General features: G+C 36.8%; 5 protein-coding genes across 5 annotated transcripts; 3 read left to right on the top strand and 2 right to left on the bottom strand.

The window, feature by feature from the left end:
* Positions 1-1,495: 1,495 nt before the first annotated feature.
* LOC143181402 (phospholipid-transporting ATPase IF) lies at positions 1,496-12,613 on the top strand. The gene is made up of 18 exons (XM_076381784.1): positions 1,496-1,768; positions 7,139-7,243; positions 7,317-7,571; positions 7,825-7,974; positions 8,038-8,336; positions 8,401-8,615; positions 8,920-9,206; positions 9,376-9,555; positions 9,807-9,954; positions 10,037-10,179; positions 10,275-10,514; positions 10,581-10,723; positions 10,921-11,080; positions 11,140-11,448; positions 11,535-11,721; positions 11,797-11,942; positions 12,008-12,111; positions 12,370-12,613. Exons 1-18 carry the CDS (start codon positions 1,697-1,699, stop codon positions 12,611-12,613), a joined length of 3,387 nt encoding a protein of 1,128 aa, XP_076237899.1. The 5' UTR covers positions 1,496-1,696.
* LOC143181851 (2-oxoglutarate dehydrogenase, mitochondrial) lies at positions 1,977-6,836 on the bottom strand. Its single transcript, XM_076382509.1, has 16 exons — positions 6,726-6,836; positions 6,192-6,663; positions 6,009-6,112; positions 5,640-5,921; positions 5,318-5,528; positions 5,054-5,231; positions 4,870-4,985; positions 4,667-4,806; positions 4,428-4,573; positions 4,178-4,367; positions 3,899-4,120; positions 3,530-3,806; positions 3,366-3,451; positions 2,654-2,974; positions 2,286-2,570; positions 1,977-2,177 (listed from the first exon to the last, which is right to left on the bottom strand). The coding sequence occupies exons 1-16, from the start codon at positions 6,834-6,836 to the stop codon at positions 1,977-1,979; spliced, it is 3,342 nt and encodes a 1,113-aa protein (XP_076238624.1).
* A 2,137-nt stretch (positions 12,614-14,750) lies between the features above and the next one.
* LOC143181785 (uncharacterized) lies at positions 14,751-18,665 on the top strand. The gene is made up of 10 exons (XM_076382389.1): positions 14,751-14,892; positions 14,966-15,013; positions 15,095-15,279; positions 15,354-15,474; positions 15,548-16,076; positions 16,326-16,531; positions 16,607-16,844; positions 17,650-17,866; positions 17,936-18,108; positions 18,193-18,665. Exons 1-10 carry the CDS (start codon positions 14,759-14,761, stop codon positions 18,289-18,291), a joined length of 1,950 nt encoding a protein of 649 aa, XP_076238504.1. The 5' UTR covers positions 14,751-14,758; the 3' UTR covers positions 18,292-18,665.
* On the bottom strand, positions 18,656-19,874 carry LOC143181786 (cilia- and flagella-associated protein 300). The gene is made up of 6 exons (XM_076382390.1): positions 19,780-19,874; positions 19,611-19,692; positions 19,465-19,534; positions 19,228-19,400; positions 18,953-19,125; positions 18,656-18,890 (listed from the first exon to the last, which is right to left on the bottom strand). Exons 1-6 carry the CDS (start codon positions 19,872-19,874, stop codon positions 18,692-18,694), a joined length of 792 nt encoding a protein of 263 aa, XP_076238505.1. The 3' UTR covers positions 18,656-18,691.
* Positions 19,875-20,347: 473 nt separating this feature from the next.
* On the top strand, positions 20,348-23,775 carry Alg9 (alpha-1,2-mannosyltransferase Alg9). Its single transcript, XM_076382062.1, has 12 exons — positions 20,348-20,427; positions 20,776-20,908; positions 21,158-21,363; positions 21,447-21,560; positions 21,626-21,736; positions 21,910-22,192; positions 22,256-22,372; positions 22,432-22,645; positions 22,852-22,993; positions 23,078-23,207; positions 23,283-23,413; positions 23,483-23,775. Exons 1-12 carry the CDS (start codon positions 20,348-20,350, stop codon positions 23,622-23,624), a joined length of 1,803 nt encoding a protein of 600 aa, XP_076238177.1. The 3' UTR covers positions 23,625-23,775.
* The last annotated feature ends 367 nt before the right edge of the window (positions 23,776-24,142 follow it).

The following is a 24,142-nucleotide window of genomic DNA, read 5'->3' on the forward strand; positions in this document are numbered from 1 at the left end:
AGGAATTTACTGAAGTTTTATAACACTTTTTTTTATTTTAATAATATTCGTAAAAATGATAACTATTTTACAGGCAACCATGTATTGTATATTCACTTCCCACAAGTCTTTCTCAAGCATGAGCATGCCATACAGCGAGAAGTGTGAGCACGTGACTCAGCGCGGCAAATTCGATTTAAATTGTTAGTTGTAATGCTATTCTAAAATGCATCCAGCATACAATAAAAAGATTCTATTGTAATAATTTTTTTTATATTCAATGCTTACATATATTTTAAAATACTTCTTATAAAAAAAGGAATCTTAATGATTTTAACTGCAACCAGAGATAAAAATGTTATTTACACATCGGATATAAAACAAAATGTTAAGGTATTGATTCATTGAAGTTTCGCAAATGACCGTGTTTAGTGACCGTGGAACCAGTTCGATAAGTACGGATATTGCTTATCTTTTAGGCGTCTGATAGGACAGAGCATGTAGTGGTAACCGTTGATGAACGGATAAAGAATTTTTTATCCGTTGTTACGATAGAATATCTGAGTCGCTATTCGTGCTTACAAGTATATTGGCAGTCAGTGAAGCGATCTATGCACATCGTTGTGCATATCGTCGCGTAAATTCTATAAAACAAGATATTTTATTCTGTGAGTATAAGAAGTTCATCGTCATTTTTACCACTTTTATCTATTATAATTTATAATGATTTAAACATATTTTCGTCTTCGTCTACCCTTACAAACTCAACACTTACGGAAGATTTATTAATGGTGTATCATTTTTTGAACAGTGAATACGAATGATCAAGAAATCGTATTCACCTTAAAATTCACAACAAGGCGAAAAAGCAGCGGGGGTGGAGTGGAAAGGACAACAAAACTTTCGTGTTATTGGATCAATGTTCACAATGGTAAGTACTTCTCACGCAAACGTCTATCGCTGATAAGTAAATAAATAAAAACTCGGAAATATCGAATTAATTTATCTTTGGAATCTGAAAAGAAGAGTACCTTGTGTTTGCACTCGAAGCTGTGACTGCATTGTTTGGCAAACTACAGTTTCTAGAATTCACACACTCTCCTCAGTCTCGATAATTAATGCTAAAGTACTGTGCACTGTGTCGTGTAATAGAGAAACTAAAAGCCGAGGAAATGTGCAAGATCGGTGACGGTAGAACATTCAGGGTCACCTACATTTAATTGCTCCTTGTTGAGCGTCGTCAGATGGAAGGTTGCATAAATTTATTATGCACTAGGTTCTGTAATACATTCATATCGGAAGAACCTGTTCGATGTTACTTCCAAGTGAATATCAATTGCACTTACACAACCAAAAAGTGGTTCAGGCTTTCTATACTTAGACAAGAGTTTCGGTATAAGACCAATCGTTTTAATCAATAAATATTTATTATCAAATATACAATTCCAAAACAATCTGACTTGTACAATATTATAAACCCATTCAGGGCTAATGAAGACTGTAAAAAAATACGTTAATATCTAAGGACTAAAATCACATCGATGAATGGCTGATTTAAGATGTAACAGTTCCACCGCATTATATGTGTGCAGTCGTGTGGGTTGCACTGGCTATTAGCATCCACTTCTCAAGTTCAGTTGTATTTTAAGCATCGTGCAACTTCCTACTGCAGCGACAAATAACTTTGCCGGAGGATAATCAAACGGGATTTAATGTAATGTGGTGCCATTGCCATAAAGGGACTCGTTCATACATCAGACAAGCACATATTAAATACCTAAAGTTCTTGGTGAGTGACTCGTCATGCGATATGTATAGCAGAGATAAAACAATCAAATTTGAAGAACGGAAAAGGGGGATCAGGAAATGAGTCAAAGGAGAAACCATAGTTTACCTGTGGACATTCATACGGGTCGTTATCTCCCCTCTCCTACACCTTTTATGTTATTTTAAGCTATTGCGATATAGCACTTCCTACAGACTTTAATCCCTCAACATCAATCAAGCTTCAGGGCAGCGGCTACCATATCCTTATACTCAGTCGTATGGATGATCTTGCTGCCAGTTGCTGGAGAAGACGATGGTGGTCTGCCAGCATAGCCAATGTCCTCCAGACGAATCCCCAAAGCCAACGCTATCCTATCTCTCACATAAGTGTATGGACCCTGGTTCTTGTGTTCTTCTTGCAACCACATGATCTAAACGCACGGTGGTAGATCGTGTGAATAATGTCAGAGGTGAGCGAACGTCTTCCAGTTCAATGATACATTGAAGAGAACAGCTTAAGGTAAAGCTAACTGCTTTACCTTACAGTTGGAGTACTTGGTCATCTCCTGACGCAACATGTGATATGGGAAGGGACAAATTTGCTCGATTCGAAGGATCGCTATTTTATCCTCCAACTGCTTCCCTTGACGTTCCGCGACTAGGTCATAGAATACCTTCCCACTGCATAGCAGCACCTTCTGTATGGCGCCTGGCTTCGCTAACTGGTCTGACAGGACAGGCCTGAAGGAAGTGCCGGTCTCCATGTCTGAGAAAGACGACAGGGCCATCGGATGACGAAGCAAAGACTTCGGCGTCATGATGACCTGGTTAAATGAAGACGCGGATTTTTATTGTTCAGGATCACTCGTGTTTTTGAACAAACGCGAATTAGTGAGACGTGTCTAACCAGTGGTTTTCGAAACGGCATGTGGATTTGACGACGAAGAGCGTGGAAAAGGTTCGCGGGGGTGGTCAGGTTGCAAACGATCCAATTTGTCTCGAAGAGCTGTCGGGTTATTATCTGCTCAGGGGTTTCACCTGGCGGAGCACCTGGTTCGGTGCCTGGAACGTGGGTGTAGTCATCGTCGCAGAGCTCGAGATATCTTTCTATCCTCCCAGATGAATGTTCTGGCCCTTGACCTTCCATACCATGTGGTAGGAGGAGGACTAGTCCTACTTGTCTGCCCCATTTCGCTTGTCCAGAAGAGAGGAGAGTGTCCACGATAACCTGAAGACCATTTCTCTGAAGTTACTATTTCTTAAAAAAATTTATTTTCGCCACTGTTATACTATCTATCTGTCAGATGAGATAAGTCTACGATTTGCATGATAAAAATTGCGATATTATAAAATTTGAAGAAATCTCTATCATTCATTGCATGAAGTGGAACGATAGCTATCTTTAGATGTTATTCGCAGACATTTTATTACTTAACCTTCGGTCGGGCGCAAATGGCGCAAAGAGCTACCAAACTAGTATGCGTTCCGCTTCAACCAGTCTTCATACAGTCTTTTATTTGCTTCTACTTATAAGTAACAATCGCTGTTATTATAACCCTTTTTATGAACTATGCTTTCCAGGCATATTGCGCCCGATGGAGGGTTAAAACAGTAGTTACTTGGCACGTATTTGAGAAGTCACCGAACTGGCCCTCCCATATCGTCAAAGTGTTATAGTTGTAGGCTGAATATCCCAATTCAAACCCTGTAATTCCGATCAAGCGCGATGTATTGATTTCTGGATATGTATATCATTAAGTTTTCTGTGGTAAAGTACACTCACCGCAAACACCATATTCTGATAACGATGAGTTCGACACAGTGTACAATGCCTGATTTGGGAAAATATCATGAAGAATGTTCTTAAAGGTTTTGTCCCTGTTCTGATCGTGAATGATGTGGATGCGGTGAGAGAAGGTGCCTCGTTCAACGTCCTGACCAGACAATCTTACGTGGTGACCTTCTTTCAGCAAACTTGAGAACGCTAAGCACTCCCCAATCGCCCAATCTGCCTGACGAGATTCCATTAGTTGTGCTCTTTTATCCATCACTCTTAGCACCTGTATAAACATTTGTATCTCTGTATTAAAACCAGTTGGAAGATCCTATTGATCGCCAACATGTCATGATCGTCAAGTCAACGATCCCATACTTGACTATGTGCTTCTATGTCTTTTGGAGGCGTCGATACAGCTTTGCAGATAGTTGTGATAGTTTCCATGTCAATACCAGTAGGAGGTATAGTGTTCTTTGGGCTCTGATTCGCGAAGAAATCAGTCCATGGTACATCGTGCCAGTCGCTCAAGTTCATCGAGTCTATCTCTTGTGCCTTTTTGAATTCTGCTTCGCACCAGTCCCAGTACTTTTGGATTTCCTGGAATCGTGCATGAGTTTCAGTAATCTTATTTTCATGAAAGCATTCTTTGCATACTTCTTTCGCAAAAGCCTCGGTAATCACTCCTTCTTTCAACAGCTTCTCACTGTAAATTGTTAGCACGTTGGGATGTTGCTTTATACGCTTGTACATTAAGGGTTGTGTGAGCATTGGTTCATCCAGCTCATTGTGACCGAACCTTCGGTACCCCACGATGTCTAGAACCACATCGTTGTGGAACTCTGCCCTGTATAGTCACAGTACAGACGTCAGTTTCACTACTCTAAGACTGATATTCGAAATATACCTGTATTCGCCAGCGACTTTGCTGCAGTAAGCTACCAAATCGGGATCGTCTGCGTGAATGTGAAATATCGGGGCATTTACAACTCGCGCTACGTCTGTACAATGCACGCTAGACCGAGAGTATCTCGGGTCGGTGGTGAAACCAATCTGTTTTCCAAAAATTGTTGAAAATCCAATATAAATTTCTGTAATTTAATTAATAGGGGCTTTTGCGTTAGGGCATCACGTGGAAGCTGTTACCTGGTTATTGATAACAACATGAATGACCCCGCTGGTCGTGTAGTTCGGTAGATTAGTCAGATGCATGGTTTCGTAGACAACACCTTGTCCAGAGAAGGCAGCATCGCCGTGAACCAAAATGGCCACCGACTTTTGGCCAACTGAAAAGGAGGAACTTTTAATCTGTAGCTTCCCAATTATCTTCACTTATATCTGATACGCACGTTTAGCGTCGTTTTTCTCTACTTGTTCCGCACGGACGCGACCAACTATTACAGGGTTGATTGCTTCCAAGTGCGAGGGATTGGCCATCATGGCGATCATGATCTTCTTTTTGCTCCTGAGAATTCAAGGTATTAAAAAGATCGTAGACGATATGTACAAGGCAATATGTACTCGAAGCTTCACCTTTCTAATAGCTTCTCAGCGTGCATTCCTAAATGGTATTTCACATCGCCAGACCCGAAACCCTCTAACGGGATAGGGTAGAATTGAGTGAACATTTGAAATAATGGTTTCGAGCAAACGTTGATCAGGGTATTCAAGCGGCCTCGATGAGCCATACCTATCACAACACTTTCTATCCCTGCAACGTTCCATTGTACCTTAATCGTGTTATGTACTGCCATTGTGTAGAAACTGAGTGTTCAAAGCGTATTGGACGATTACTACCTTTTTCAGCTGACGTTTCTATAACCTCCATCATTGATGGAATAAAGGCCTCGCAGCCCTCAAGACCGAATCTTTTCTCAGTAGGGTACTTCCTCGCTAAGAAGCCTTCGAACGTCACTGCCTTCATGATATCTATCCAGACGGCCTTCCTGTGTTCTGCTGACAAATTCCAAGCCCCTGGCACTTCAAATTTATCTCTCAACCAGTCTAACTGGAAAGGCCCAACAGCTTTCATCAATAGTAGATTACTTTAAGATATTCTATCTTAAGATATCTTCCCACACAAATACTTTCTCCGATCATCCTGACAAATAACACCTACCACAACTAGATCATGGATGTAAGTGTACTCAAGGCCTAAATGGCCACAGTAGATTTGATTCAGTCTGGTCAGGATCTCCCGCAAAGGTAGGCTTCGTTTAGTGCCACCGATCACAGTAAAAGGTGCGAGAGGAAATTCTCGGTCCATGTCAGCTTGGGACATTCCCTTCAAATGCTCCCGTACCACAATCGCTGGTGGTAAATTGGGGGTACCTTGGAGCTTATGGGACTCTGGATTCTGTATTCTCAGAGGATCAGTATCCGCTATTAGATGGCCACGTGCCTTGGATCAAGAAGATGTTATCAATCCCTAAGCATTTTAGCCACTTTCTAGATACAACTTTAAACACTAATTTTACGTGATAGATACTTGATAAGCTCGAATAGTGGCGTTGATATCGAGAGCCCCATTTATAAACTGATCACCTTGCATTTCGCTGTCCGATTTCGATCTTGAGCTCTGCTGGGGGAATCCTGGGGCTGATCAAAGACAAGAGATCGTTAATCCCGTGTCTATTGACTCGGATGAATTTAATCTTGCAGAGAAATTAACCTGAAGGTTGCGAAGCCGACAGATTCGGTGGCACCACAGGGGTTGATGATTCAACTCGCACAACCGGAGGTTTCGCTGTCGCTTGAGGCATCTTGTCAGTGTACAGCCAGGTGAAATACTCATTCCAAGAAGAGTCCACAGAACTTGGGTTATTTAACCATGACGTGTACAAATTATCTATATACTGGCTGTTCGACGGGTTGTGCAAGTACTCGAAGTTCTTGAGTTTGTCGTTACTATTTTTTTTGCCATGTTTCAAGCGCGACAAACGTTTCTGAACTTCCACCGACTCCAAAGGAATGCAAACGGAAGCTACCGCTTGATTATTGAAATGCAAATGATGAGCGTAGGATCGAACACGGCGGACCGATTGTGGATTCGAGTACATATCCCCATTTGATTCCTTCCTTAAACCGGGTAACGTTAAAAAGGTATCATGAGAAATTTCACAATCACTATCAAAATTTCGAAACTTTTCGCCGAATTAATCTAATTTTTCACGAGATTCATGTCATTGTGACACTTGACTATTACTGGTCTGACATTAACACTCAGTGGAAAGGAAACATGTGAATCGATAATTACTGGAGCAACGTTCACAGTACATTTCCTGAAGAAAATTGAGCTTTGCGTTAACACTTCCATTCAAAAATGATTTAAATTAAGAATGACGATGCAACATGTTACACAGCCTATTGATGATTTGGTTAACCTCCCCTATATAGACGTCTTATTGGACATAAAATGCTTCTGGGCAAGATTGTTACGTTTTATCCGTAGAAAATGTTACAAGGTGGAACGTCCAACTCGCGTGCCGGTTTTGCTGCGGACTCCGTATCTCTATTCCATTGCGATACTTTCCTTAGAAGCAAGTTCGCTAATTTTGTATCCTTGTCGACAAGCACTGCCATAACAATACCTGCCACTTTAACTCTTCGCTTTTATAGGGTGGTGCGTCCTCCATATACACGGATCATAGAATCATAACCATAAGTCCAAGGACCGATGCAGCGCAAACGATTTACCCGAAAAATCGTATCGTCTCGAAGAAGGTGATTCTCACATAAGTAGTATGTACATAAATATGTTATTCTATTTGTTATATGAGTATGTATTTTTTTACAGTACACACTATGGAACTTCGTGCCAAAAAATCTTTTCGAGCAATTCAGGCGGGCAGCGAACTTTTATTTTCTTCTAACTGCGCTGATAGCCCTGCTAAAGGAGTCTCCAATTTCGCCCCTGACTAGCGTTCTACCGCTATGCTTCGTCATATTGGTGACTGCCTGCAAACAGGGGTACGAGGACTACCTGCGCTATGTGCAGGATAAGCACGTGAATCGAACATTTGTCACCGTCATTCGCAACAAATGTATGCAAGTGGGTGTAAAGTTGTATCTAAGTATTCGGACAACTCTAATCATTACATGATTTCACGATGTCTTATCTACACCAATTCGTCACTTAGCTCTAAAATCACAGTTCTGATCTCAGCAGTATGGCAGGATATTTCTGTGCCTGATAAACTATCAGTCAATTTTACAAAATCAGATTTTTTATCACCTTTTCCTAGACCACATCATTTCTTTTAAGACTTACTATCATACTTAAGTCGCTTATGTTATCTTTTCAGGAGATTCACTGCGAGCAAATAGTAGTCGGAGATTTAGTAAAAGTGTGCCGAGATCAAGATATACCTTGCGATCTCTTGCTTCTCTTCAGTACAGAGGAATCCAAGTGTTATGTCACCACGTCGAATCTTGATGGTGAAACTAATTTAAAGGTATAGCAGACTCTTCTCCGATGCAAATTTCGCTCTAATCAACACTGATCACTATCCATCTAGACACTGATGCTCCCAAAAGTGACCACCAAGATGTCAGCATTGGAGATAGCGAATATGGAAGGCACTGTCACTTGCCAGCATCCTTCCTCCGACTTATACGGTTTTTACGGACACTTAGAAATTCACAGTGCTATCGATGGACATAATAGCACGCATTTAACCATCGACAATCTGTTGCTTCGAGGATCCACACTGAAAGACACTGACTACATCATCGGATGCGCCGTTTACACTGGTCAAGACACAAAATTATCACTCAATTCCAAGATCAGAAGCAATAAACTTTCTACCGCTGAGAGGTAAATAGTTTTGGCTCCAAAATAAAGCAACAGCATGCTTACATAGTCTGGCGTTTGATCATAGGTCCATCAATACCTACATCGTCGTATTCATGGTACTCTTACTGGCTGAGGTACTAGAGTCTTGCATGCTGAAAGTCATAATGGATTTAAAGGCACCTTGGGCAACATATCTCGGTCCCAGCGATAAAATTTCCTTCCCTTTACTGGTCAACGACTTCCTGAGCTTCATGGTTCTATATAATTACATCGTACCCATCTCACTCTACGTCACCATAGGTGAGAGTCACACCTTTTCGTTTTCAGTTCACGCACACGCCATCTTCTTTTCCTCGTTGCGCAAGAAACATTTATTTCGCGATACGAATTAAGGCTCCCGAACTTTGGGAAACAAGAACCTTGTTTAAGGACATGTTAGATAGCTGACAGCTAATCGATAGTATCATTGGACTGTGCTGAAATGAATACTGTTCATCCTTAGCAGGAAATCACAAACATCTGCTTGGTTGAAACCACTTCAGAATCGACTTGGTGACTGGGAAAATGACACCTGACAAGCTGCGATCAATTGTTCTCGTTACAGAATTACAAAAATTCCTCAGTTCGTTTTTCTTCAGCTGGGACATCGACATGTACGACGAAAACACCGATCAGCCAGCGTTGGTCAACACGTCAGACTTGAACGAGGAGCTCGGCCAGGTCGAATTCCTCTTCACGGACAAAACAGGCACTCTTACGGAAAACCTGATGGTATTCAAGCGTTGTTCGATCAACGGGAAAATGTACATGGAGAAAGACTGTGACGGGTTCCTCTACCTGCTACCTCCTAACGGAGATGAACGTGAAGCCATAAAACTAACAAGCTGGCAGGTGAGTATAATTATCTCCGTGTTCCAGAATAAGTTGAAAGTTCCTGTCCACTTTGTGCACAGAATGCTTCTTCTGCAGAGATTCATGTACTCTGAACCATAGATATTTACTTGTACAAATTTTCACTTCTAATAATCTAAGTATAAATCGATGGCATTATTGCTTTCAGCCAGAAGTATGGCATTTCATGGTAAGCATCGCTCTCTGTCATTCGGTTCAAATTTCTCCGGAGAGTCTGAGGCCAGTCGTAATAGCAAGGCGCATAGAGTTTCGTGAGAGCTTCAGGCAAAAGAGGATCTTGCGAGTTAACAGTTCTCTGATGATGCATCCAAATTTACCAGAGTATCAGGTAAAAACGTTTATCATTCTTGCGTTAACCGGATTACGTAAACTTGCCACTTATCTTTAGCTATGGTAAAAAATAACAGCTGACGATAGATTCATACGTTTGAACGTGTGAATGCGATAAGTAACGCTGTAGCGATCCAGCTAAGCTGAAACATCAATATTTTCTTCTTGCACTGTGTCTAATTCGGGCAGCACGCGAACATGATCGCATGCAACGATTCTAATATTGTATTAAAAGAAAGAATCCAATAGGCAACATCGGCAGACGAAAAGGCCTTGGTCGAGGCCAGCGCCAGGTGTGGGGTCGTCTTCTACAAAAGCTCCACTGACACGATGGAACTTAAAATCGGCGATAGCGTGTTAACTTTTGAAAAGCTTGAAGTCCTGGAGTTCACTTCTGGTTCGTAGATTTCTTAAACACTGAGAAACTTTAGCAATCATTAATGAGAGCTCATAAACTTCACGAACTTCGTATCTAACAGAACGCAAAAGGATGTCGGTGATAGTAAGGGATACTGCTGGTGATTATTGGTTATATTGCAAAGGCGCGGACTCGGCAATTCTACCATTGATAGTTTCGGGAAAGATCAATGAAACCATTGTCCATGTAGCTGACTTCTCCATGGTTCGTTCATTATAGCCCATCATAAATTCCATTTTCACTCTGTAGCTTATTATCGTCGCTAATGCATGCTTGATTTAAAAGATCCCGCCTTTCAGAGAGGCTTGCGAACGCTGGTCGTCGCGTATAAAAAGATGACTGAGGAGGAATACAATCAACTGGTACAGAAGGTGGAACAGGCCAGACAAATAATCGGGATTGAGCGTTCTGCTTACATGGAGAGAGCTTACAATCTGATGGAGAGCGGACTCACTTTAGTAGGCGTCACCGCTGTCGAAGATCGTCTTCAGGAAGGTGTGGAAGACACGCTGGAGTCACTACAAGTCGCTGGCATTAAAGTTAGTATATTAATAATAACGAACACACTCGGTGAAGAACTAACTCTGGTGATTGTCCATATTTAGATATGGGTGCTCACTGGAGACAAAGCGGAAACTGCGGAAAACATAGCCGTCCTTTGTGGACTATTCAAACCGGGCACTGAGATATTAAGGATCTTGAAAATAAAGGAGGACAGATCTTGTTTCTTCTATCTCACAAATCTTGAGTCAGTATAATTCAATATAACGTTGATTAAGTCTGCACAACTCACTGTTCCTTAATTTCGGGTTTTTGAAGTAGATTCTTCACTCTACTTATGTCTTGTAGCGTTGCCCCTGTTTCACGTCAACACAGTCGTGCAGCGTGGCACAGATATCGAACACTCAATCACCACATTCACTGATATCACTGCTCTTTTCCCAGACAGAGAATAAAACTCGAGCCATACAGACAATATGGTCTTTTAGTCGACGGTGAAAGCATTAAGATTGCACTAAAGTGTTGCATTGAAAAATTCCAATGGATAGGGATGGCCTGTGAGTCTGTAGTGTGTTGCAGGCTGACACCCTTGCAAAAGAGTGAAGTAAGTTTATCATTAGATAATTAAAGGAATTTTTATAATGTCCTCCCGTTTTCGTATAGATCATAAGCATGATCAAAAAAGCAAAAAGGAAGCCTCACACTGCCGCTATTGGGGATGGAGGTAACGACGTATCCATGATACAGGAGGCACATGTCGGAATCGGAATCATGGGCAAAGAGGGCCGCCAAGCAACCATGAGCTCCGACTTCGCTATAGCCAAGTTCAAGTTCTTGAAAAAGGCTGTACTAGTGCATGGCCGTTGGTATTACATGCGGGTCAGCAAATTGACATTGTATTTCTTTTATAAGAATGTCATGTTCATAACACCACAACTACTCTTCGGCATACACAGTGGTTTCTCTACGCAGGTACAGTCTTCGTCTATAGCCAGAAGAACGTCAATCGATCTTGAATTATTCTTGATTAGTTCACACGTCTGATAATAACGTTGCAGGCGTTCTACGACGGTATGTTTCTAATGCTTTTCAATCTTCTATTCACGTCCATGCCGATACTGGTCTACGGGCTGCTAGAGCAAGATTACAGTGCTGATAAGTTGTTGCGTTATCCCTATATGTACAAAATGTATAAAAATAATTATCTAATGACGGGGACGCAGTTTCTAATATGGACTCTTCTCGGTAAACGAAATATCTTCTTAACGAAGAATCGACCTAAAATAAACATCCTAAATGCTTTCGTAACGTTTTCTGCAGGTTTCTGGCACACCTTGGTCGCATACTACATGCCACACTGTTTTATATACATTAATCCGGTCGCTTTGTACAATAACACTCCGATCGACCAATGGACATTCAGTGTATTAGTCTCTCATTTAGTTACGTTAATGGCTAATTTAGTGGTACGTCATTAATCTATATATATGTTAAGGGAGAATCAATGAACCAAATATTCTGTGATTCTCAGGTACTTCTCAATAGTTCCTATTGGACGTGGCCGTTCGTGCTGACAGTGACATTTTCAGAACTAATATTTCTTGCATATGCGTTTATTTATTCTCTTATTCACGCGTAAGTATCAATCTTAAAAACTATAAAACACTATAACATAGAGTGAGTCCCAGTTAAATAACTCTTCAGTGGTGTAGGCGCAAAATCACTTAACAATGGAGTAGCTAAATCTCTTCTAACTTCACTGAGCTTTAACCAGGACTCACAATGTACAAATTTCTCTGACAATTCGTCAGATTCTTCTTCAGATATTCGAGATCTGGCGATTTCTTTAAGAATCCTTGATCTTCTTCAACGGAATTTTGCTTTCGTTTCCAGTAAGTACGATGGTGACATGTTGAGGGTCTTCCAGATGTTGACATCATCAGTAACATTCTGGTTGCTAACTGCAATAGTCATCGTCATCTGCTTTATTCCTGATTATTTACTTATCACGTACAACAGCTACAGACCAGCTCGCATACAGAGACGAAACGAGGAACATCCGCAGGATATTATTAATAACCAGGACAATAACGTAGAAAGTCTGCCAATGCAAACAAGGGTATGTCAGAACGTATAAGGAGAATTCCCTCACCAGTAGACTCAAAAACAATAACGCTGCCTAAAAATCACGATAATAATTCCGTGTCTATTTACATAATCTGCCGACAGGTCTTCAGTGGTACGTAAGTGGTTTATATTGTCCCTGTGGCTATGTGCACATATATGTGAACCGAAAGTTACATCGTTTTAGGGAAAATTAGACGATTCAACATCGTCGTCAAGTTAGTACATTACGTAATTCTGTTTAAAATAAACGCGCTGCCTATCGATTCACTCATCATTTAATATCTTGTCTGTTACCGATAATACAATTTTTAATCGTTGCAAAGTCTTATCAAAGACTAATGTAAAGAATCCGATAACACTAGGGTAAGCATACGTATTGCTCAATAGAATTTATTTAGTCAATTGGCCGCAGTAATAACATGTACATATAGTGTGTATATATACGACTAATTGTAAGTCATACACTTTTATTTCGCCATCTATTTTGTGAGTACGTATAACTTATTTGTTTTTTTAACTGTGTATTTGTTAGTACGATGTTATTTAACTTTCCTTCGTTCTTGTCTAATCCAAAAAGGAAATTTAGGTAGTACTTTGCATGCTTTGTGAGATAATGCGTGATGATGCGTGAAAGTGAAACCAAATGACATAATCGCACGCCCACTATAATATAGACTTGCGTATCATGCGATTTAGAATATCATGAAGGGAACCCGCCTTTCTGTTTAACAGTGAAGGCTAACCCTTATTTATCGATCGCACATGAAGCATATACGGGTACATATCTTCCCATTTTTCATACTATTTTCGCTGTTATATATGCATATATGATCATGATTTCCTTCTAAATAGGTTTGTACTAATCTCGAGCAAATTATGTTATAATTGTAACGTTTTATATGGAACATCCTCTATTTTCCAATAATATTCACTCGATTCTCTACTTTTTCGTGAACATTAATTTACAAATAAACGTCAATTTTTCCTTCTCATGCTGCTTGAAGCAATTATAGAATCATATTCCTCGGTCATTCAAATGAATTACGTGTACGTCAAGGTCCAAGGAAATCATGTATCTCCAAGAATATACACGCAAAACTTCAAAGATGATCCTCTAATTATTTCAAGCATTAACTGAACTTCACCTTCATTTTAAAGACAGCTTCGCTATCAAATAATTGATATAATAACCGTAGAATAGAATTTTAAGGCAGAAACGCAACGTACGCGTGCCTATCCTGTGACTGAAATATACATGTTTTGTACTTTTTAAACGATCAAATTTTTATAATAAAATGCTCCGTAAATATAAGCATGCGTTTTCACCTAAAACTTCACGTATCGTCGATGTCTTCCAAATTACACGATCTTTGTAATCGATCCTATCTTTTACACAATGCTGTAACTATTACACACTTTATTTAGTTCACTGTTCCTTGATATTAAGTAACAAACTCCAAAAACACGTTCGAAATAAATAAGAGGTAGAAGTAGTTTCCGCACTGCACATGTGCTCATTCTTCTTGCCGCCCCTCTACGAGCATGGAAATGTGAAAGGTAGCGCAGACCACCTAACAAAAGCCAAGGTGCGCATTAAGCGTTTTCTTCAAATATCGCGCGTCACAATGTGGCTGTGTTTACGATTTTGGACGGTGGCCAAAGGACATAGTTTCATATCATGAATACATTATTTTCCAATCGAACCAAGCTGATGGGACAAGCAGAAGCAGGAAGAGTTTTTCAGGCAGACATCAACCAGCGTCAGTCGGAGTAGCTGCATCGGAGCGTCCACTCTCGATGCACCGGCTGATGCATTTTGCCGAGGAACAATTTGAAGTGTGACAGTTCTGATATATTCAAATAAAACTTCGTTCGAACCGTGAAATGCTCCAAAAGGCTGTTTCTCTTCTCGTTGGTTTATCGGCGAGCATTAAACATCACTTGACATGTTTTATGGATTCTTAAAACCAATCCTGAACGAGCGATAAGCACGAGTAGAACTGTTTTCTTAGATCCAAATTTGTCGTATGGTGAAAAAACATCGATCGTTTAAATAAATATATGGGTGTCCTCTGCTGAGACTGTTCCAGTGACCGTGAAGTGAAAAATAAGAATGCTTGTGTATTGTTTTTTAGGCATGATAAACTGATTAACGATGAGGATTTCATCATGTTATTTTCGGCGTATCATAATAACAGCATTACTTGTCACCCTCTTATTCTGCATAGTTCAAGTCTTTCGATTAGAGCTGGGATTTAGTGATAATGATCTGTCTAATTTGGATAAACTGTAAGTGTCTTTTTGTTCTCTTTACAGCACATTATCCCATTAACTTTTCTTTAAATGATTTGTGTTGTTTCAGAATACACATATCTCAATTAATCAAGGAATCTGAGCAACCGTACGTTGGGTAAGCAATAATTTCATTAATATGAGAATATTTGAGCAATAGTTCAAGTGTGAGAAATTGAGGATATTTGTATGTTTCTAGGGATGGAGTTGTGGCCTGCAAACTACCTCAGTTAGATGTTTCCAATCCAGAAATCACAAAATTCATTCACAATGTTCCTCCCTTATCGTGTACACCAGAAGATTGGGTTATACTCCATGGCTCTAGACTTGTTATTAATAACAGAGCAAGGAAAAAGCATGGCTCCATATCTTGTTTATTCAGTGGTAGGTTTGGTAAACACATTACTAGGCCTTATTGTACCTAGTGTTCTCATTTTGATTTTATCTCAATATCGTAGAAATCCTTAGAGATGATGACTACACTGTATCATTCACAACTCCTGTTGAATCTGATGATTCCTATGTTCTCAGACATAGTGATTTTGTTGATGTTAAATGTGAAGCGAAAGATGGTCAAGAGTGAGTAGAATGTTTATAAGAATAATTGAGGCATGATTTCAGTAAACTTTTTAACAAATTGAACATATTATAGCTGGCACAGTATTATGGCTGGGGTGAAAGAAAATCCAGAGGTAAAACAGAAAAATAGATGGGACAATGTCGCAGAGAATGCCCTCAAATTAAATGTGCTCATGTTTGGCTTTGATTCTCTTTCACGAAACACATTCATTCGCAAGTTGCCAAAGACATATCAGTATTTGAAAGAATATTTAGGCACCTTAGTTCTAAAAGGGTATAATATAGTGGGTGATGGAACACCACAAGCTCTCATTCCTATTCTCACTGGAAAAATCGAACTTGAATTACCAGATACTAGGAAGCGGATGGGATTAAAAGCAAATTATGTTAATGTGTATCCAATGATATGGAATGAGTATAAAAAAAATGGATACATAACAGGATTCATGGAAGATGTGCATCACATTGGAACCTTCACATATCGACTGAAAGGCTTCAAGGAACAGCCAACTGACCATTACATGAGAACATATTATTTAGCTGCTACCCCATACTTTAGATACTATAATAAATTTTGTGTTGGAAGTATTCCAAGACACATGGTACGTTTCAGGTTTTAATCATAATTAATCAGGGAGTCCAATACCTTCCCCAACACAATTCAATTCAAGTTTCTGAGTTTTCAAGACCTCAAGCTTCCAATTCTTTGGATTTTCTCAATATCCAAATTGTCACTTTACAAATTTTCAGTCTTTTTGAATATCTGTTTCATTTTTTTGAATTATAGTTCTTGGAAATTTATATTTGTATAAGTAAGATCAAATATCATTATCACTACAAACTTATTGTAGGTGATGTTGAATTATATTAAAGAAATTTTCAATGTTTATAAATACCAACCAAAGTTTTTGTTTGGATTTCATGGAGAACTTTCACATGACTCTTACAATGATATAGGAGTGGTTGATGATGACTTATATAATTGGGTAAAAGATTTACATGAATTTGGTCACTTGAATAATACAATATTAATATTGATGAGTGATCATGGACATAGGTTTGTACACAAATGATATACAAAATTACATTCACATGTAGATCGCAAAATAACATTACAATTTTTATTTTCTAGGTTTGCAGAAATTCGTAACACTTTACAAGGAAAACAGGAGGAAAGATTGCCATTTTTTTCATTTACGTTTCCTCCTTGGTTTAAAGAAGCATACCCTCAAGCATATGCAAACTTTTTACATAATACACAATATTTAACAACACCATTCGATGTGCATAAAACATTAGAAAATATATTGAATTTCCAATCTCCAAAGGATGGAGATCGTCACCAAAGAGCTATTAGTTTATTTGATAAGGTAAGTATTAATATAAATCACACAAAAACGTAAAATAACATTTCTAAGTTATCTTCAAAAAAGAATAACAAATAAAAAGAAAGAAAAATAATAAATAATTAGACTTGGATTCATATAATTAGACTTTAATAGTAAAAAAATTCATTTGTTAACCAACTAGTGTATTCGAATAATCTGAAATCAGTTTCTAAACTGTTTCGAAAACTTTATCTTTTCAAAAACAATGGTATGAAACAAAATTCTCGAAAACTACATTTTGAATTAAAATTCTCGAAGAAAACATTTGAAATCCACTTACCTGTTGCCTATCGATCATCAATCTGAAGTCAGTTCCGACTAAAGCTTGAAAAACATAGGTACAAGAAAGGACATATTTTTTTTCTTTTATGCTAATATTGGCAACATTTTTAACCCTAATTACTCAATGAATGTCCTGATTACATATGATTATAAGCAACATAATTGAATAAATAAGAAACGTTCTAGATTACGTCATAAATTCTCGACTCTAGTACCAATTGAACACAATTCCAATGGCGCGAATTTTGTATAATGAAACACGATTTTAAAAAATATTGAACGATTATAATATAAATTGTTACATTAATGAATCAAATTTAACTTGTATCGAATTTTTGTTTGGCTCTTACCCAGATTTTAAAATTTTAATAAAAAATGTATAGCATTTTTAGAATTTGAACAAATGCAATATTTTTTTATGAATGAATTTGTGAAATTTAATTGTTTAATTGTTATTTACTTTGGTTAATGAAATGTATTTAACGAATTTTCTGTAATAATTCAGGTGCCATTAAGTAGATCTTGTGCAGACGCATTTATAGAACCACATTGGTGTGCTTGCCTTAGTTGGCAGGAAATCCCCAAAGATGATAATCAAGTAACTGCAGCTGCAAAGTACTTTATTCAATTTTTGAATGCTTATACAGAAGATCACCGCGATATATGCGAAGAATTACGATTAAAAGAAATATTATGGGCTGCTAAACTAATACCCAATAAAGGTACTGTGTGCAGCTCTACTGCAATCTGCAGTGATCAGAATTTAATGAATATGCAATATTAAATCGTAGGTTTACTAAAATTTCAAAAAGCTGGAGATCAAGATGGTTTTATAGGAGACTTCAGCGCGAAAACGAAATTGACAACTGAAACTTATCAATTGAAAGTTAAGACATACCCAGGAGATGGACTGTTTGAAGTTAGCATTAACTATGACATCAAGAAAAATACATTTTCAACCAAAGTAAGTTGTTATTTGGTTCAATTTCTGAAACAAATCTCTACAAAACAAGCGTGAAAATATATAAAAACACATATTGGATCTTAGATTTCAGATGTCAGTAGAATTAATATGTATGGGTCCCAAGCAAGATGTGTTGAAAATTCTTTATACCACTTGCGAAAATATTGTTACTGTAAGGATTAAATATGTAACATTTAAGTCTCAAGTGATTTCGAAGTTTCGACGTTTTGAAAAACCCATCCCAAGTATAAACACTTCTTAATATTTTGTTCCTAAATTGTTCATATAAAACATAGGATTATACGCATATATAAAATACGAAGCCAAAGTTTTCACACATTTTAATAACATAATTATTATATTTAGCTTTAACTGAATTTGAAGTTACCAATCGTTCGTGCGTGTGTGCGTGTGTTTTGCGTGTAATCTTTAATGAATTACCAAATGTAAAATACATATTATAAATGTGTAATGTAAATAATGCACAATGTAGCATAACAAATTAATACGGAAATCTAAATGTTTATACAATAAATTCGTTCTATTCCTTTACATTACATTATTTCTAGCTATTCCCTTATATTTATGAAGAAAGAGAATATTCTCCATATTGATGTAAAAATGTTCTAACTTCATGAGCAGTAGCATCCACCAACAGGAATCCAATATTTTGTATGTGAGATGGTTCATGTGGGAAATATGCTTGACCTCTAGTATCTTTGGCTACTACTTGCAAAACTAATGTACTGATTGATAAATCTGAATTCTCTTGCTTTTGCACCCTGAAATAATTCATTGTTAAACATATGTGCTCTAGCTAACATTCGTAAAAGTATTGTAAAACCTTATTAGATCTTTATAAAGAAGTTTGGTCGTATCCAAATATGGATCTAGGGTATCTTCATACTGGCATAGCATCCCTCCAAGAACAAGCATTTGAAAAATACGAAATATAAATTCTTCGCGTTCATCTTTTGCATATAAATCATACTCTGGACATTCTTCATCCAGTAGCATCTACAAATATTAAAGCCTCAATGAGAATTTATCGCCCGAAATCATTCGAAATTAAGCAGTTCCGCCCACAAAGGGTTAAACGTATGATAAAAGAGTCCATACTCCTCTGAGATTATCAGAAACTAGAAAATTTTCAATTTCTGTGTCATATCTTTTACGAATAGCTCCAGATCTATGCACAATCCCACTTTCAGGATTTCTCAATTTATCAAAAAAGGACATGCTCACAACAGAACATGGTACAGGCTTTATCTCTACAGTTCCTGCAGTTATACCTATCAATTAAAAAACGGCTAATGACCCTCGGATATTATGCTGTACGAGAAACATTCTTACTACCTTGTTTTAACCAACAGTTCCCTTGCTTTGTCACTAGCTCTTTCGCGACAACATTATCTTTAAAAAATGCCTACAAAAAATTCATTACAGTATAAATGTCTGATTAAAACATATTATAATTTATAAATATGCAATATTGAACTGACTTCCGCTAAATGGTACTTGTGATACTGCTGAAAGATCTCATTGAATGAAAAATGTTGTATCATAAAATTTCCTTTTATACCCCTATGAATTCAGAGGAAATATTTAATCATTATATGATTACTTATAGCAAGTGTATGAACAAAGCAGGAAAAATTATGATATTATTACCATTTTGATAATAATTCTTGTGTCACCTTGCTATTAATTCCAATGTAATCTTTTTGTGCAAGAGGCACAAAAGTATATTTGGGCTCGACTTCCATTTTCAAATAACTGTATCGTTGCTATGGAGACTAAAAATATTGTCATAAATTTCGCAAAGAAATCAATTTCGAATGGTATATCGATTGCAACTATCTGTATATATTTTAATTAAAAAATTCGTTACAGTTTAAGCGCGTATTAAAGAAACGCATGAATTTATTAACGTGTATTTATAATAAAAATTATATACATGGATGGAGGAAATTTTCGCTAAATTTAGTAATAAGACAACAATTTTGGCAAAAATTGAATTAATTGATTTAGGGCAGGTGTCCATACAACAATGACTTCTTTATGATCATAAGTTTGTTTCGAATTATTGTTGCCAAAAAAAAATAAATGAATCAAATATTCCCAATTTTTATGCTATTTCTCAGATGCTTTTCCAAAGTATTCAAATTAGCATTCTTATCTACCTCCACGTATTGCTAGAAGCAAATACGTAGATAAAGCTAAAAGTTTGTGGTAAACTATGGCGCCGAATCCACGCCAACGTCAGCTTTTTATTTCAAAGAAAGAACTGAAGAAAATCAATAGCAGAAGATTCTCAAAGTAGAGAGATGATTATCCATCGTTTCATTGATAAGAAGCATATAACAAATTTTCTTAATATATCGTACTTCTCGAAATAAAATTCCTTAAGTTCCGGCTAACCTTCTCAACCGACTTAACGTTATGTTAATAATTAACAGATTTCAAATATTTCGAAAATTTTATCGCATTAAATTTGCACATTTGCCATGTTTCATAATATTTTATGTATTTAACTTCTTCGTGATAGATGTTACTTAGACCTTATTTAGACTTATCCTAAGTAGAATAGTTGGAGACACCAACAAAAGATATGAAGGAAAGTACTGGGCTATAAATCAAAAAGAAAATTAAAGGTATATGTTTCAGACCAGAAGAAGATGTTGGCCTCATTTATCCTGGTGTGGATACAGCATTTAAATTACTTTTATCAGCTAGATTCTGTTCTGCTATATGGAGTCATATAACAGACTGCGATGAAACATACAATTACTGGGAACCAGTAAGAAATAATTCTCTAAGTTGTTATTTTCTAATTTATAATAATTTATTTTGTACTGATCAAAGAGATATGTTTTGTATAACTTAATACTTTTATTTGTGTATTTTGTGACTAATATGTTTATGGAATTGAAGTATTTTAAGAAGATAAAGTTACACAATTGTACTATATCATTTTGTTTTAATAAATGGGTTATTTCTTTTATAAAGATATTTTATTTTATCCATCATATTCTTTGTTTTACTTCAGAGCCACTTTTTGCTCTATGGGACTGGTCAACAAACATGGGAATATAGTCCACAATTTGCATTAAGATCTTACATGTATCTATTAATCCATATGGTTCCAGCAAAATTGTACCATTACTTACTAGAACCAAACCCTGTTCTAGTATTCTATTTTGTAAGATGCTTATTATCTGTGGGCTGTGCACTATCGGAAGTATACTTTTATAAGTATGTATTTTAGAGCATGCATTTAACAAAAGATATAAAAGGACTCTTCAATTGAAAGTGGACTAAGAATTATATCTTTTCAGAAATGTGTGCAGAGAATTTGGAATTCACATAGGAAGACTGACACTAGTATTCCTTATTCTCAGCTCTGGCATGTACATTGCAAGTGCTGCATTTTTACCCTCCTCCTTTTCGATGTATGTAACCAGAAACTATAGAAAATGGTGATTACTTGAATTAACCATATAAATTTTCTATTCAGGTACTTGAGTACTCTTGCTACAGCTGCTTGGTATGGTCGTCAATATGAGCTAGCTATTTTTGCCACTGCTATATCTGCTCTGTTAGGATGGCCATTTGCTGCTCTCCTTGGGTACCACTCACGTAAATGTCTTGGAAATGCCTTGGAAATTGTCTGGTCAATTCTTGGAACTGACTTCTAGATCTACCACACTTCAAACACTGACCAGATGCAGTCTTGATCCTCTATCAATTTCCAAGGCAGTACAAAATTAGTAATATGAACTCACTTTATACTCTTTATAGATTACCAATTGCAATGGAAATGTTAATAAATAAGAAAGAGTGGAGTAAATTCATCAAATGGGTGATAATATCTGGTAGTGTTGTCTTGATACCAATGGTATGGGTTGATTCAATGTACTATGGCAAATTAGTAATAGCACCACTGAACATTATAACATACAATGTTTTTACCAACCATGGTCCAAACCTTTATGGAACTGAACCTCTTAGTTACTATATTTATAATGGGTTCTTAAACTTCAATTTCGTTTTCATTGGCGCACTTTGTGCTCCAGTTGGACTGGTAATGCTATTAATTCTAAGTTTTAAAATGTCTTAACTTTTAATATTTTAATGAGCTTTGTAGCTTTTAGTGTGGCTAATTGTACCAGCCCGGCCAAGAGACCGTCTTTGTTTGTCATACTGGTATTCATTGGCACCATTGTATTTTTGGTTTTTAGTCTTCTTCTTACAACCTCATAAGGTAATTCAGAGCTGCTTACTTGTATGAAGATTAATATTATAATAGAAACTTATTTATAGGAAGAACGGTTTCTGTTTCCTGTGTATCCTATGATTTGCTTGGCTGGAGCAATAGCAGTGGATGTCATTCAAAAATTGTACTTCTTTATTAGAACAAAACTTAGCCCATTACATATTGCTTTCCATTATTTGCAGTACACTATGCATATCACACTTCTTACTGTTTTGATATGTGGTTTGCTTGGTATATCAAGATCATTGGCAATATATAAAGGTATGAAGATTATAAGAAAATGTGGGGCATTTTGGAGGGTTTGTTCCAGACCCATCTAGCTGAGACTTCCAGATCAAAGCGATATTAAATGTCTAGCATCAATCCTCCAAAAGTGTCTCACGTTTTTGTCATTTTTTACGCGTTCTGGGTCAGCGTTTTACATGGTACAAAATAGCGTACATCTAAAAAAGTAAGCGTTCCATCAGGTTATTATGCACCGATGGAGATAATGATTGAAACAAATAAACTTGGATCAGAAGGAGAAATACCTAAGGATATGAACATTAATTTCTGTATTGGTAAAGAATGGCACAGATTCCCAAGCAGCTTCTTCTTCCCATCAAATAAGTAAGTAATAGTGTAATATTGTATGTTAGGACACTTATCTTTGATTAAAAATATTTTTTTACACAGTGATAATATTTTTTTCAGTTGGAAACTCCAGTATTTAAGATCAGAGTTTAAAGGCCAATTACCTCAGTCCTATCTTGATCACGAAAATGCAACTAGTGTGATACAGCCCTATTTTAATGATATGAATAGAGAGGAGCCAACACGATATGTAAGTTACTATAAATTAACATGACATTGACATTGACAATTATTAAAAATAATGATTATTTTTTGTCATATTCAGTTCAGCTTAGATAAATGCCATTTTGTGTTAGACTTGGATATTGGTACTGAAACAGTTTTGGAGCCAAATTATTCTCGATTATCTGATAATTTTACCATAATTAAGTCTTCTAAATTCTTAGATTCTGCCAGGTAATTATTGAACTGTGAAGTTTCATTGCTTTGTTGTAATCTTCTAAATATTTCTCAATTTCTTTTTAGATCTCACCAGTTTTTCAGAGCTTTTTACATTCCTTTTATATCTCACAAATACTGTACATATGGTTCATACAATTTATTGCAGAATACGAAATCTAAATCCATTCCTCTCTTATTAAAAGACAAGAATACGAAGTCTTCTTAAATTATACTGGAATTTTTAATTATATGGTTCTTAATGTTTTTGAATTAAATACAACATTTCACGATAAAGCTGTAATCAGCAACTTCGAAAAAATTCACTCAAACATTTGTGAACATCGAAATTTTAAAAAGTTCGATTATACGAAAGCATGTATATTGGCTTACTTACTCTCTAAGTATATAGATTTTTAATCATGTATAAATGAAGTAGTACATTACAATTTTCGTATTAAATGAACTGTTTTTAAACAATGTTTTATATATTTGTGATACACTTTTGCATACAATTGGATAATTATTATCTCAAGTTTTTGTATATATGTTAGGAAAGCAATGAATAGTAGATACTTGCAATTGTAAATACAATTGAGTTTAATTGTAAATACATCACAGATACTTTACGATACTTTAGCAATATTCAGCTACATATAAATTACTGTAACTAATTCCATTTTTGTTCACATTTTACAATCCTATGCATTGTATACTTATTTAAAATAATCTGGAGAAATTGTTTCA

The sequence above is a fragment of the Calliopsis andreniformis genome, chromosome 7 (assembly GCF_051401765.1).
Source record: "Calliopsis andreniformis isolate RMS-2024a chromosome 7, iyCalAndr_principal, whole genome shotgun sequence".
In the NCBI taxonomy this organism is placed as follows: Eukaryota; Metazoa; Arthropoda; class Insecta; order Hymenoptera; family Andrenidae; genus Calliopsis; species Calliopsis andreniformis.